This window comes from Centropristis striata, chromosome 7 (assembly GCF_030273125.1).
Source record: "Centropristis striata isolate RG_2023a ecotype Rhode Island chromosome 7, C.striata_1.0, whole genome shotgun sequence".
Lineage (NCBI taxonomy): Eukaryota > Metazoa > Chordata > Actinopteri > Perciformes > Serranidae > Centropristis > Centropristis striata.
In genome coordinates, this window is record NC_081523.1 from 23,038,199 (window position 1) to 23,052,004 (window position 13,806).

Here is a 13,806-nt window from a genome sequence, read left to right on the forward strand (position 1 = left end):
ATGACCCAGAACAAGTGTGTGGCAGTGTGTGTATCTGCACAGCCCTCTGACACACCAGGATGATGGTCAACCACTGGCCAATATCCAGCATGTGTCCCTCATAGTTGGCACTAGTTGTTAGTAGTGGTTATTCATCCTTGGCCCTAATACGTGGTCATAGTCAAATTCTCCTCGTACAGGTCATTGAAGAATAACTCTGTTTGGTCAACTGTTTCTTGTCTATTTTTTTTTCTAAATTTTTCATTTTTACATAGGAGGTCAAGGTCAAAGTTAATATTATTATATTATTATCATACTGATTGGTCAAATGTCATGGTGTCACCGTCTGTGACGTAGTCTGATCTTTGCTGATTAGCTGGAAGAAATCCATGTGGTTCTACGACCTCACAGAGAAACATGGGGACCCCATTTTGATATCCACTCAAGTTACCAAATATAGTTCTTGGCCCGATAAAGGGTTAAGTAAAGAGGGCACACAGAGAAAGCTCCTCTTATTTTTCACCTTCATCTCATCTGATCGTTCCATCAGACAGGATGATAAGATGTGGTGTGAAAACGGTCAGCGAGCGCTGTTTTGTTTCTTGTTGGTTGTAGTCTTTGCGGTGTGTTCAAGTGCAGCTTGTTGGCTCAGACACAGATAATGTGAGGCAATGCAACAGTACACACTTGTTGCCACTGGTTCTTTGTCAACAGTTTGCTGTCTGGGCCGTTGGTCCATGTATCTTAGTAACTAGACAGTACATTTTTAAAACCTTACGTGTCTCTCTCTCTCTCTCTCTCTCTCTCTCTCTCTCTCTCTCTCTCTCTCTCTCTCTCTCTCTCTCTCTCTCTCTCTCTGTCTCTGTCTCTGTCTCTCTCTTCTTTAACATCCTGTGGTGCATTAATATTACTCACTTGCCTGCTTTAATGATATCATGATTCAGTACCTAAAATGTGAAATGATGTACACTCTGGGGTATCAGTGTCCTCTCCGCTGTGTCCCTGGCAGAGTGTGTGTGTGTGTCTCTGTGTGTGTCTGTGTCTGTGTGTGTGTGTGTCTGTGTGTCTGGACTGGAGATTTGGAACAGAGTCACAATGTAGCCTCAAGACAAACATCACTAGTGTCCTCAGCTGACTTTGCTATTTATGTGTATTTTGTATTATTTTATGCAGTGCTACACACACATGGTGTGCTAGTTGCATGTGTGTTTTTTGTCCATGTCATGCCATGGTGCACACTGTGCTCATGTTTATTTCATTTCGAGCAAAGTATCACATTACCTCTGCCAAGGTTAACACTCCTTTGTGCATTTATGTGGGTTTTTTTTTCTTGGTGTGGGGTGTTTATGTAAGTTAAATATAAATTTGAGTTTAAGGTTTAAATGTGGCAACGGGTTTTATATTTAAAAAATATTATTAAATTATTGATTATAATTAACTTAAAGATCATTTATGTCAAATTTAATTTCCATATCATGCTGTTGAATAAATAAATTCAGATATTACAGATACAGATATTTGGGTACCAAAACCAAAAGGAAAATATCATTGTCACCTTCAGTTTTAGGAAATTATGATCACCGTTTTTATCATTTCATCGACCAAGCAATGTATAAACAAATCAAGAAAACAATTAGAAGATAATGTATTATTAAAATTATTGCAGTCTTCTAAATATTTAATAAGAAGATTAATCTATTATTACGAAATTTGCAGTTGCTGCCCTAGTTTCAAGTAAAGTGAAACATTTCAAATAAATTGTACATTAAAACAGAAAAGAAGACCGAAAGGAAATGCATTTTCCACCTTTGCACCTTTGTCCCTATCCAGACTCGATCTGTACCCAACAAATACATAAAAACGTATGAAAATTACTAAAACATTTGCTTCAAGTTTATTTTCATCTTAAAAAATGGATTTTCTTTTTCATTTCACTTGACTTTACACTTACATGTATTTGATCTAGCACCTCAATTGTAGCTTTAATCTATGTGGTATGTGTGAGAGTGTATAATGTATAATAATGTATAATATCCCATGTCTGCAAATTAAAAAGAGGCTTTTTAGTGATTTTTGGAGGTGGTGTTATGTTCTTGCAATCATTATTGTTTGGAACAATAACCTTCACAGCAGTTGTTAATATGACAAATGAGTAACTGCAGAACACTGTGAATGTAATGTTGTCACACATGAATGTATATTGTGTGCTTCACAGGATATTTGAATGTGAATCAAAAGTCCTTGAAAACTTGTTTTGAAAAGTTATTTTCCTTTTCAGCCTCTTTCTGCTCCATATGACCCAGACACAAGGGCTGAACAGTACGGGGAAAAAAATATAATTGTGATCTTTTTATACCAGTTTTACAATTATTAGTTGGTATGCAATATAAGTTCCTTATCTTTACTATCTGCATTAATATTGAAAAATAAAAATGGATCTCACTGATCTCCTGTCAGTAACAGTATTTTAAGTGCACACTGGGAAGCAGGACGCAGGGACTTTACATGGTCTTGAGAAACTGCAGTGTTGAAACCGTGACCACAAACGTACTACACACACATTACAGTACTCTTACAATGATGTAATATTTAAACACATAGACACATTTTCACATGGTAGTACTCAGAGAATTGAAGCTTGTGTTTGCCGTTTTACTAGTTATTCTCTTCATCTATTTGCACACGTCTTGTGGATCCTCGAGCGGTGTGTGAATGCATGTGAAACCCACACGTCCTGGTGTTTTCAACCCTCCGATTGGTTCGATTTTTTGGCATTAAAATAATTACTGCTTCTTCGATTTGACAATTGTGTTAATATTGATTTTAAATCTGGTTAATTGTTCAGCCACTTAAATTATTTGCACTCCTCTAATTTATGTGTAACTTTTTTGTTGTGTCACATCAAGTTTTTAATACTCTCTCTAATACGACCATTGCTATTTATCAGTAAGATGTCAGTGTTGTTCATTACCTGAAGAAACTTGCGAAATATAATGGTACATCTAAGTTAATTAATAAAATAATAATAATAAATAATGCTAATAAATAATAACAATCTATAAAAAACAAGATGTAATATAAAAAAACCCTTAAAAGAAATATAGAAGATATGAAAGACAGATTAACATTAATATTAAAGCTGAGTGTCAAGAATGAAAAAGGATTTGATTGTAATGAGTTTGTTTGCTGCAGGTTTCTCCAACTCCAACAGGAGCCATGATGGGAAATTCATGATCAGTTTGAGTGTTGAGGTATCAGAAAGCTCTGCCAGATGATGTCAGGCTGGGATTAATAAAGGTTTTAAAACATTTACAGTACAGCGAGGAGCTCCACCTTCCCGAGCTTTAAAAGGCATTTGTGACATTGTGTCATTAACCGTTGATTACAGCAACGCTTCTTCAGCCTGTTTCCAGGCTGCTCGTTTACAGAAGTGCAAACACAGATCGAACATCGGTCCATTTCTGGCCTCCCTGCTCTGGACAACAGTCAAGTTCAGGATCTGTTTAAAAATTGTGCTGATGTCTTACAAAGCTCTGCCTGGTCCGACTCAGGAGTACATTTCTGAACCGCTGATTCTTCTTAACTCTGTGAGATCCCAAAGGTCTTCAGACTATTTACTGCAGATGATCACAGATTCAATCAAACAGGCGAGCAGGCCATCGCCTCTTTCTTCTTTTTATATTCCTGCTTTGAACGGCGGTCTGTTCATTCTTATCGCCTTCCTATCGTCATAAACTATATCGTCTTCCAACCCTCATATATTCAGTTCGATCACTTCAAAATGCTGTTTTTAAAATATATCCACTATGCATCACAGTGTTCCTTTTTTGCCTTTGCTCTTTTATCATCTCCTAACAATTCTAAGAATCTACAGCTATGCTAGCAGCTCTTACTTCATCTTAATATACACGTGGTGATTAGGCACGGCTATGAGCTAACGCTAATGTTGGTGTGTTGACATGTTAACAATGACAATGTTAAGCAGGTTTACTGTTCATCATTATGAAAATAAAATAAGGAGTAAAATAGACATTTGGACATTCTCATTCAAACCAACATGTCCAGAGTGGCGGCCATTTCTGTCTGTACTGTTTCCATTACAACCGTTGTAGCGGACTAACTTCTGTATAAACTGACTTGTCTCTTGAGCTGCCAGCGCACCTTATGGCCCCACTGATGTGTGTTGTCACAATTACCACTCATGTTTTCCCACCGTTAAGGGACCGCACTATGCATAAATACTCAAATACAATTGGCGAAAATAACACATTTGTACTGCACGAGAAAAACTGCATTGTTTTTGCCCCAAACAGTATGGGATATAGTCCTATAATCCTTTGAAAATGGATATGGTAGTTTTTCCTTGCAAAAATGTTGCCTAACTTTGGAGTGCGCCTTCACTGTGGCATTATATCTGAGCCTGCTGCAGACTCTGAAAGATGAAAGGTTGGCTAAGGTGCCTCATAAACATTCATTCGTTTTCCTTAACCGCTTATCCGCACTTGGGTTGCTGGAGCCGATCCCAGCTGACATTGGGCAAGAGGCGGGGTACACCCAGGACAGGTCGCCAGACTATCACAGGGTTGACACATAGAGAAAGACAATCACGCTCCGCAGGCCGGAGTCAAACTGGCGACCCTCTTGCTGTGAGGCAAGAGTGCTAACCACTACACCACCGTGTAGCCTGCCTCATAAACAAAAATTGATTCTCTTAGTGCCTATGTTCCACCTATAGTGTGGTAAGATTGATTTATTTGCTCTGACTGTATGTTCAGTGTTTTTAGAGTATTTGCATTCAGTGGTCAAATGTGGAGCTCATCTACCATGGTGTGAACCTTATTACTTTTCTACAAAACCCCTTACATGGCATATTCATTTTCTCCGCCTAAATTACAGGATACCTTCTTCAATTTTTGCCCTCAAAATATTGTTATGATGAAAGTCACCTCTCCTCTCTTTCTCCTCTCAGGCTGAGGCAGTCGGACAAAAATTACCACCGACCACGTTCACCTTCACCCACACCCAGTGTATCCTCTATGCGCTGGGGGTGGGCATGTCCACCAAGGACCCGGACCACCTGAGGTGTGTATCTGTGTACGTTTATGCAAATGGCTGTAACTGCCCTGAGGGGTCTGTGTGAAATTGAACTGAAATAAATGATAATAGGTTTTACATTGACCTGAATGGAGAAAAAAACATTAAAATATCTCCAGGGTTATACACACAGGCCTGTGCAGACATCTGTGATTTTACACAGTTCAGTAACTCTTATCATTTTCATGTAGGTTCCTGTATGAGGGCCATGAAGACTTCAGCTGCCTCCCTTCCTTCGGGGTCATTCCCTCCCAGGCAGCCATGATGGAAGGCGGGCTGAGCTCGCTCCCTGGACTCAACATAGACCTCACACAGGTTGGGACTTGTATATGTAACGTCTAAGGGGCCTGTTTTTATGTACTTGTTAATATGTTTGACATTGCCGAGTGCTTATATGCATCTTCTTATCCATACTGTATTTTTCACACAGCCCTGCACACATTACTCATGCTAATGAGTGCTAATGAGGCTTTTAGTTATGATTATATATCACAGCTGTTCTGATGTTTTTTGTCAGGTATTGCATGGAGAGCAGTATCTGGAGCTCTTCAAACCTTTACCAACCTCAGGTATTTCCTTTTTTGCTATTAAATGACATGTAATTTTTTTGTATGAAAACATTTAATATAATCCCTATAGATTCAACCTTATAATAAATATAATATATGCTATTTTAGAGCCTCATAAAGTTTTTTTTTAATTTTACCTGGATTCATGTTGCATGTCATATAACTGGGAGCAGCTGGAGTTTAATAAATAATTTAGATAAACTGAGTCTCTTAGTCTTTGCAAGACTCTTTTTATGATGTCTATAGTATAGGAACATTTCAGCCAGTTTACCCCTTAAGCCATAATGGATTTTTATTATATATCCTATTATAGCATATCAATACTAGGGAAAAGACTGCATACTGAAGATAGCAGTGTGGCCCCAGTCGGTGTATCTCATGTATTATCATTACAGTCAAGTGACAGAACTAAGCTTTTGTTTTTTTCTTTAAAAAACCCATAAATGTATGTGACGCATCTCCTTGCTTGATTTTTACAAAGTAAACCAAATTAAAAAATGATTACTTATATCGGGTTAATAATAATGTTACTTTACATTGTTTTATATTTTCACATACAATGATGACTTTATATTATTCTTGTTTTATAAAAGGGAGGCAACTTACAATTATTTGTATTATCAAATTCATCCGCAGATTAGCTATTCAATTAGATTACTTATTGTTTGGTCTTTAAAACATCAGAAAATAGCTAAAAATAAACATCTTGCTGTGAAATTAATTTTCTGTTTGACGATCTGTGCAAAACAAAATGATATAATCGTGCTGACAAACAGACAAACAAACAAACAAACCAAACTCAAAACATAACCACCTTGGCCGAGGTTAATATAATCTACGATGGAAAACAGGCAAATCCTTATGTCGGAGATGGGGAAAGCATCAATTGGTCGCCATTTTTGCTTGAAAACTGACTTAAGTGGTAAATGAATTATCAAAATGGTATCATAATTCTAGTTTTCATTTATCAAGAGTCTTTGAGGATTGTATTAAATGGCCTCTTGGACAGTCGAGGACACTTAGCTAAGTACAGAGCTGGTTTAGTAATATAAAGTAGTGACAGGACTAAAGTAAGATACTTTATTAATGAAAAATGTAAATGGATAAAATACTTTTTCAGGTACACTTAGATCTGAGAGCAGCATCGCAGACGTGCTGGACAAAGGATCTGGAGCCGTCATCCTCTTGGATGGTGAGTGTCTTTTCCCTCCAGAGCGCACAACTTCTATCATACAGTGTGTTTATTGCACATTCATTTGTTTTCATCACTTTAATGTGTCTTTTCCTGAAAGTTGCCTCTCTTGCTGAATTAATGAAAGTTAATTTTCAGTCTGTGTCTGCAGGGATCGAAATAATGGACTGAGAACGGCTCATATTTTTGTTTGACAATTCCATAGAGATGGATGATATTAGAACCACTCTGATCTATAATTAATCCGACTTAAAACAAATAACACGGGACCTGAGGTTCCCCGAGGATTCATATGGGGATGTAATTTCTTTATACACACTAAACCAGTCAGCTTCTGTTATCCTCCTCCAGTGAAAGCAAAGTTCAGGGTGAGACGACACGTCACAGTAACGTCCTGCAGAAGCAGCTTTATTTGTATTTATGTCTACTTGTGTTAGGAATTCACTTAATGATATTAACCTGCAAGTACGTCGACAGGAGTCCGGATTTGATTCTTCCTGACAGCTACTAATTTTCACCTCACAGTTGTCTACATGAAGCTGTTCCCTCATGCTGTGATTTTATTATAAGTATTCTGGAATGAGGAAACATGGCTGAAGGAGACCTTGTCTTCACTGTTTAGTGTTATATATTTAATATCATGATATGTGGATTGCGAGGCAATTACTTTTGCCCCTTCTAAGTCAACATCAACTGCATATCAGAGAGAGATCGGCCCAAAACTTATCGATAGCAAAATAATAAAGAACATTGCATTCATTTCAATCTCTCTATTGCTAAGGATCTCAGAAAGCGCAGTGTCCAGTGTGAAGTTTCATGCATGAGCAGTTCTCTAGAAAGCTGCAAACAGCAAAACTGGAGGCCAAACAACCGCCCTGTTCTGCTCAGAAATGTTCTGAACACGCGCTGCACTCATGCAAACAAATCAGGGACTTGCTCACAAAAGCATTGGGTGTCCACTTTCGCTTAGGGGTTAAGACGCTGACCATGAAGTGCAGCAAGAGGAACTTCTGTTGCATCACTTACTAATTTACAATCATCACACTCGTAAAAAAGCAATACAGAGGATTTTTATAGATCAAGCTCCCCTTAAGATTATTAGCACATTTTTATCTACTCCAGTAATATGCTGCTTACAGACACAAAATATAATACATAATATACCACTGCCTATTGTGCTGCAGTACTTTGACTTTTTAGGTGTTTGCTGATAATTCTTTTGTTCTTATGTAAAGTTTGTATGCACAACTTTAACCTGTACTTTTATTTCCCTGTGTCATCATTACTTTTACATAAATAAAGAACACACATGAACTCACATGAATATAGTTTGATTGCCACATCGTTGCTGCTTTCCAGTGAACACCTACTGCGGCGGCGAGCTGATCTGCTACAATCAGTTTTCGGTGTTTGTGGTCGGAGCTGGAGGCTTCGGAGGGAAGAGAACCTCCAATAAAGCTGTGGTACGTATGCCATGTCTCTGTTACAAAATAAGAAACTGGGAGTTATTTGGCTGCCTCATATTTGATTTGTTTTATTTGTGTTTTATTTCCTACAGGCTCCTCTGCCTCCACCTAAACGGGCACCAGATGCTGTGATGATTGATTCCACCACAAGAGACCAAGTGAGTGCGTCTGTGTGGGTTTAGCTGCAGAATAAATCAGCCGCATCGATGAGATGTGGGTGAAAATAGGACAATATCGTTTCGTTCCTCCAAAATAACCTTTTTCGACAAAGTGTTGAACAAGATTTTCATACAGTTTTATAAAAAGAACGCAGAGTGTATGATGCAGCAGAAAATAAAAAAGAAAGGGGGATTAAAAAACGAAATCCCCTGAGCAATTTAAATGACTGCAACTGTATCACTTCAAAGACATTCTTATTTTAGGTATCTCTTCTATTGCCTTCATGATAATTTAATTTCATCCCACATCTGTGTATGAAAAGTTCAGGGGTTTATGAATTAGATATGGATCTAAACAATATCTGTTTCCCCTGCGGTTCCAGGCAGCCTTGTACCGGTTGAGTGGAGACTGGAACCCTCTTCATATAGACCCCAGCTTTGCTGCCATGGGAGGTGAGTCTGGACATCTGTCATCTGTGGCTTGATGGTTGTAGTTCTCCATTAGAACCAACGCTTAACAGATGGCCAAGTCATGGTTATTGATCTCATTTATACTTAAACATGCTATACTCAAAAATGCTCTTTATACCAGGCTTCAAGGCTCCCATCCTGCATGGCTTGTGCTCCTTCGGCTTCGCAGCGAGACATGTCCTCAAGCAGTTTGCCGGCAACGACCCGTCCAGATTCAAGGCTATCAAGGTGAGCACTACCTGTGATTTGAACACTGTCATACTATTTAGGAGTCAGTGGGCCTTGCATCTACATATGAAGGAGAAATTGATGAATCCCACTTCTTATATTAGCAAAGTTCACAAAAAAAGCTAAGTACTGTGCTTGGGTACAATTATGAGGTATTTGTATTTTACTCAAGTATTTCTATTTTATGATACTTTCAATTTAAAGGCATGTTCTGTGAGATATAGGCAAAAAAAAAAGGATTGTAAATGTAAATTTGTACATACAAGGTTCTAGAATAAAATAATTTGATGTCATATTTATGTGATATTTATTTAGATGGGAGCTTAATAAGACTGAATTTCTATGACTGAGTCAGCCAGAGAATACTGAGTGTGATTGTTCTGTAAAGGATGCTTTACATCCTTCTCCACTACATTCAGCTGCCGACTTTTGTTACTTTTTAAGTTGAGATTGAACATGAAAAACATGATCAATTTAAAGTGATTAGAATTTTTTTCTGCACAGTTTATTTCGTAGTTAAAATGAGTTCTACCTACAAAATTAAAATGCTCCTGTCATAAATGCATCAATACAAATAATCATTAATTATTTGTTAATGTATTTAGATTATATATAACAATGTTAATGGTACTTTTAAGTACATTTTGATGCTGAGTAGTTTTACAGAAGTAAGTTTTGAATGCAGGATTTTTACTTGTAGTGGAGTACTTTCACAGTGTGGTATTAGCAGTTTTACTTCATCTGGATGCTTCTTTCCCCTCCAGGATCAATAAGTAATTTTGATTTGATTTGATTTGATTTGTAGGATACAAATACAAAAATGTGCATGCACAAGGCCTGTTGGCAGTTACAGTTGTAAGCTTTTACATTTACAATCTTAAAAAAATCTTGCAGATTGTTCTCATACAGTGGATACATGGGATTTTTCACTGACATCTATCAGGCTTTTTATGCTTTGATAAATTATTTAGCATTTATCAAATCTGGTTGAATGTTATAAAATCATTTCACTACAGATCTCTGGACTCCCTCACCCTCTCTTATGCCTGTCTCTCTCTCTCTGTTTCAGGTTCGCTTTGCAAAGCCAGTGATGCCGGGTCAGTCACTGCAGACTGAGATGTGGAAGGAAGGCAACAGAATTCACATCCAGTGCAGAGTCAGTGTTTTCTGTGATTAAAATCATTATAACAGATTTGTGGATAAATGAGTCTGATTTCATAATTAGTGCTGTTCTGTTGTGTGTGAATGTTCTGCATGTGTCGCTCTGATCGGCGCTCTCCTCTTGTGTCCAGGTGAAGGAGACTGGTGATGTTGTGCTGACTGGGGCCTATGTGGATTTACACGGTGCACCGGAGGCTTCTCCAGAAAGTCTCACTCAAGTATGTCAGTCTGAAAATGTTCTGTTCAACAATCTTTCTTTTCGTTTATCAGATTCCTTCATGGAGCCCTAAAGCTCCTTTCCTTGTAGTGCTGTAGATAATTTAGACAAAATTAATTTGCGCTTTTGTCAAATCTGTGACGTAAAAACAGTCCTCCAACTATCTGTTTCGGTCATTCCTGCAGGGAGAGGGCCTTCAGAGTGAGCTGGTGTTCGCAGAGATCGGCCGTCGTATTAAAGACTCGGGCTCAGAGCTGGTCAACAAAGTGAACGCTGTGTTCGGCTGGGAGATTACCAAAGATGGGAAGAACGCTGCACAGTGGAGTGAGTGTACTGAGTGATATACAAACACATTGTATCATGAGAAAATGATCAGTTCAGATCAGATCTTTCTTGTTAAAAAATCAATTTTGCAGTAAGGAAGTATAAGAACGCATACAATATAATCAAAGGTTCATGTGATAAAAGCAAGAAACACTGCACAAGATTAGACCAGAGACAGTGGCGAGAAAAAATATGTGAAACCTCTGAAATGACCTGGTTTTCTGCATTAATTTGTCATAAAATGCGATCTGATCTGCCCATGATAAGTCCCAACTATAGACAAACACAATGTGCTGAACTTAATACCACACAAACAATTATAATATTACATGTCTTTATTGAACACATCCACGAAACATTCATTGTGCTGGTGGAAAAAGTAAGTGAACCCTTAAAGCGAATACAATACTCCACAAGAACAGAGGAATTTGTTCTCTCTCCGAGGGCTGCCAGAACATCAAATGTCTCTGTTCTCGACACATCATCTGGGAAGAACTTTTTTCATGTGTGGTGTCAATTATTGTGTGATTGGTCAGAGATTAGAATTTGACGTGAGCTGCGGTGGGACGGCCCTTTGAGGACCTCCCAGGAGCGTCTTGTGAAGTATGAAACGACCTGGCCAGAACTCACTTTGTTCTTGTTCTTTCCACCTCGAGAAAACAAACAAATTTCTCTGTTCTTGCAGAGTATGTATTAGCCTTTGGGAGTGAAGAGTTAGCAAACCTTGAGTCCAACCAATGAAACGAGATGTGGGTGATGCGTAGAGCTACTTCAACTTATAAAATACATTTATTTTTTAAAGTTTCATCTGCTGAAGAGAACCTGGCCTTGAGATCTCTGAAGACCTATGATCAAGAATTGTTGATTTGCACAAAACTGGAAGGGGTTACAAAGTAATCTCATTAGTAATTTCAAAGGGTTCACATGCTTTTCTCGCAACTGTAGATGAATCTGCTTTTGTCCTGGTGTTTTATTTTGTAATAAAAATAATTTCAAACATCTTACAGAGAAGGCACACTTTTAAATGTCCATGAACCCAGTGTGAGGGTCAGGGCTCATTCTATGGTGATTTGTTGCACCATGAACCTCCTGTCAACATAAAATGATGCAGTTGCTGCTCAGTGCTTCACTAACCCTCAGAAAACAGAATTTGCTCAAATGTAACAAAAGTTGATATCAGTCTGAGCTGAAAGGTTGACAAGTTAATTTGACCCAAGCTGCTAACAAGCTGTCAAATAAACAATTATAACTTTTACATTGGCGTAAAGGACAATATAATAACTCCACGCATGAATAGGTTGTGAAAGTGAAGTAAAGCAGCCGAGTGGAGCATTTGTCGAGTGTTTATGATTTATTCTGTCTTCTTCCACTGCCTTCACTTTATTTTCCTCCAGCCATTGATCTGAAGAACGGCAGCGGCTCTCTGCACAAAGGCCCTTACACCGGGAAGGCAGATGTGACCTTCACCGTGTCAGATGAAGACTTCATGACGGTGGTGCAGGGGAAACTTGACCCTCAGAAGGTAACAAACAAGGACTCTGAATGACTCTCTGTTGACGTAGGTGGCATGCTTTCACAGATGCGAGAATGGCCTTGCTTCTATTTTTTTTTTAATGTCAATTAAGTCTTTATCTTGAGATAACAAAAATAATTTTCTTTTTATAACTTAAAAGTTTGGGTCAACTCAAACAGCCCAGATGAAGCTGACAGTGTGATTGACTCAGTTAGTAAAAAGGATACATGTGAGTATTTTTCATTTTATGGTGTAAAAAAATCAGCTGTTGACAAGGATATATAGAAAATACATATGGAAACTAGGACTGCAAGCAGTACTGAACGGGACCTCGCAGTACACGCGTGTCGGGGCATGCTGCCGTCGGGATGTGTACGTTACAGGGGCCAGTCTATACCACCCCTATGAATTTCATTTTTTTTTTTTTATTTAAATTTATCAAATTGTTTTATTTATTTATTTTTATTATTATTATTTTCTCTGCGTTTCTCTGCATGCGCTGTCTTTTTCGCTTCTGCGCATGCGCGGCTTATCTGCACTTCTGCACATGCGCAATGTCCAGAAAGACCGTGCATGCGCAGAAGCGCAGAAAAAATAATAATTAATTAAAAAAAATTTTTTTAAAATAAAATAAAAGAAGAATAAAAATATAAAAAATAAATAAATTAAAAAAATCAAGAAAATAAAGAAAAAAAATATAAATGTAAAAAGAAGTAAAAAGGACAGTGGTGGAAGAAGTGTTCAGATCCTTTACTTCAGTAAAAGTACTAATACCACATTGTGAAATGACTCCACTCCGCTCATTTTAACTACCTAATAAACTTTTAAGTATCATTTTAAATGTATCATGTTTTTCATTTTAAATCTTGACCTGAAAAGTAACTAAAGCTGTCAGCTAAATGTAGAGGAATAAAAAGTACAATATATGTCTCAAAATGTAGTGGAGTAGAAGTATAAAGTTACATAAAATGTACATAAAAGTACCTCAAAATTTTACTTTAAGTCCAGTACTTGAGTAAATGTACATAGTTACTTTCCACCATTGCTACCTGCCTCTTCTAACTTATACATATCAGTTAAGAGTCCTCCTTCAGACACTGTATGAGGATTAAAGGGATAGTTTTTGCATTATAATACAAAACTTGGTACAATTATTGTCAATGCCCTCCTGAGGATAACCCTTTAAGGTTTTATTGACCGGCCCCTAGGTGGCACTGTGGTGGCAGTCTAATTTCATATTTGGTACCGTGGCCACACTTTAACACTTAAGGCAATGAAATTCATAGGGGTGGTATAGACTGGCCCCTGTAACGCACACACCCCGACGGCAGCATGCCCCGACACGCGTGTACTGCGAGGGCCCGTTCAGTACTGCTTGCAGTCCTAATTGTACCTTAAAGCTGGTGTAAAAATGCTTCATTTTCAGTATGGTGT

At 38.0% G+C, this 13,806-nt stretch overlaps 1 protein-coding gene across 1 annotated transcript in view; it reads left to right on the forward strand.

Annotated features, from left to right (window-relative positions):
• hsd17b4 (hydroxysteroid (17-beta) dehydrogenase 4) overlaps window positions 1–13,806 on the forward strand; it is a 40,191-nt gene that overhangs the window by 24,542 nt on the left and 1,843 nt on the right. The window contains exons 13-24 of the mRNA XM_059337613.1: window positions 4,949–5,061; window positions 5,265–5,388; window positions 5,591–5,642; window positions 6,763–6,834; window positions 8,194–8,297; window positions 8,393–8,458; window positions 8,842–8,911; window positions 9,051–9,157; window positions 10,227–10,313; window positions 10,450–10,536; window positions 10,721–10,859; window positions 12,254–12,381. Of these exons, the coding sequence (XP_059193596.1) occupies window positions 4,949–5,061; window positions 5,265–5,388; window positions 5,591–5,642; window positions 6,763–6,834; window positions 8,194–8,297; window positions 8,393–8,458; window positions 8,842–8,911; window positions 9,051–9,157; window positions 10,227–10,313; window positions 10,450–10,536; window positions 10,721–10,859; window positions 12,254–12,381 (1,149 nt within the window). The remainder of the gene's footprint in view (window positions 1–4,948; window positions 5,062–5,264; window positions 5,389–5,590; window positions 5,643–6,762; window positions 6,835–8,193; window positions 8,298–8,392; window positions 8,459–8,841; window positions 8,912–9,050; window positions 9,158–10,226; window positions 10,314–10,449; window positions 10,537–10,720; window positions 10,860–12,253; window positions 12,382–13,806) is intronic.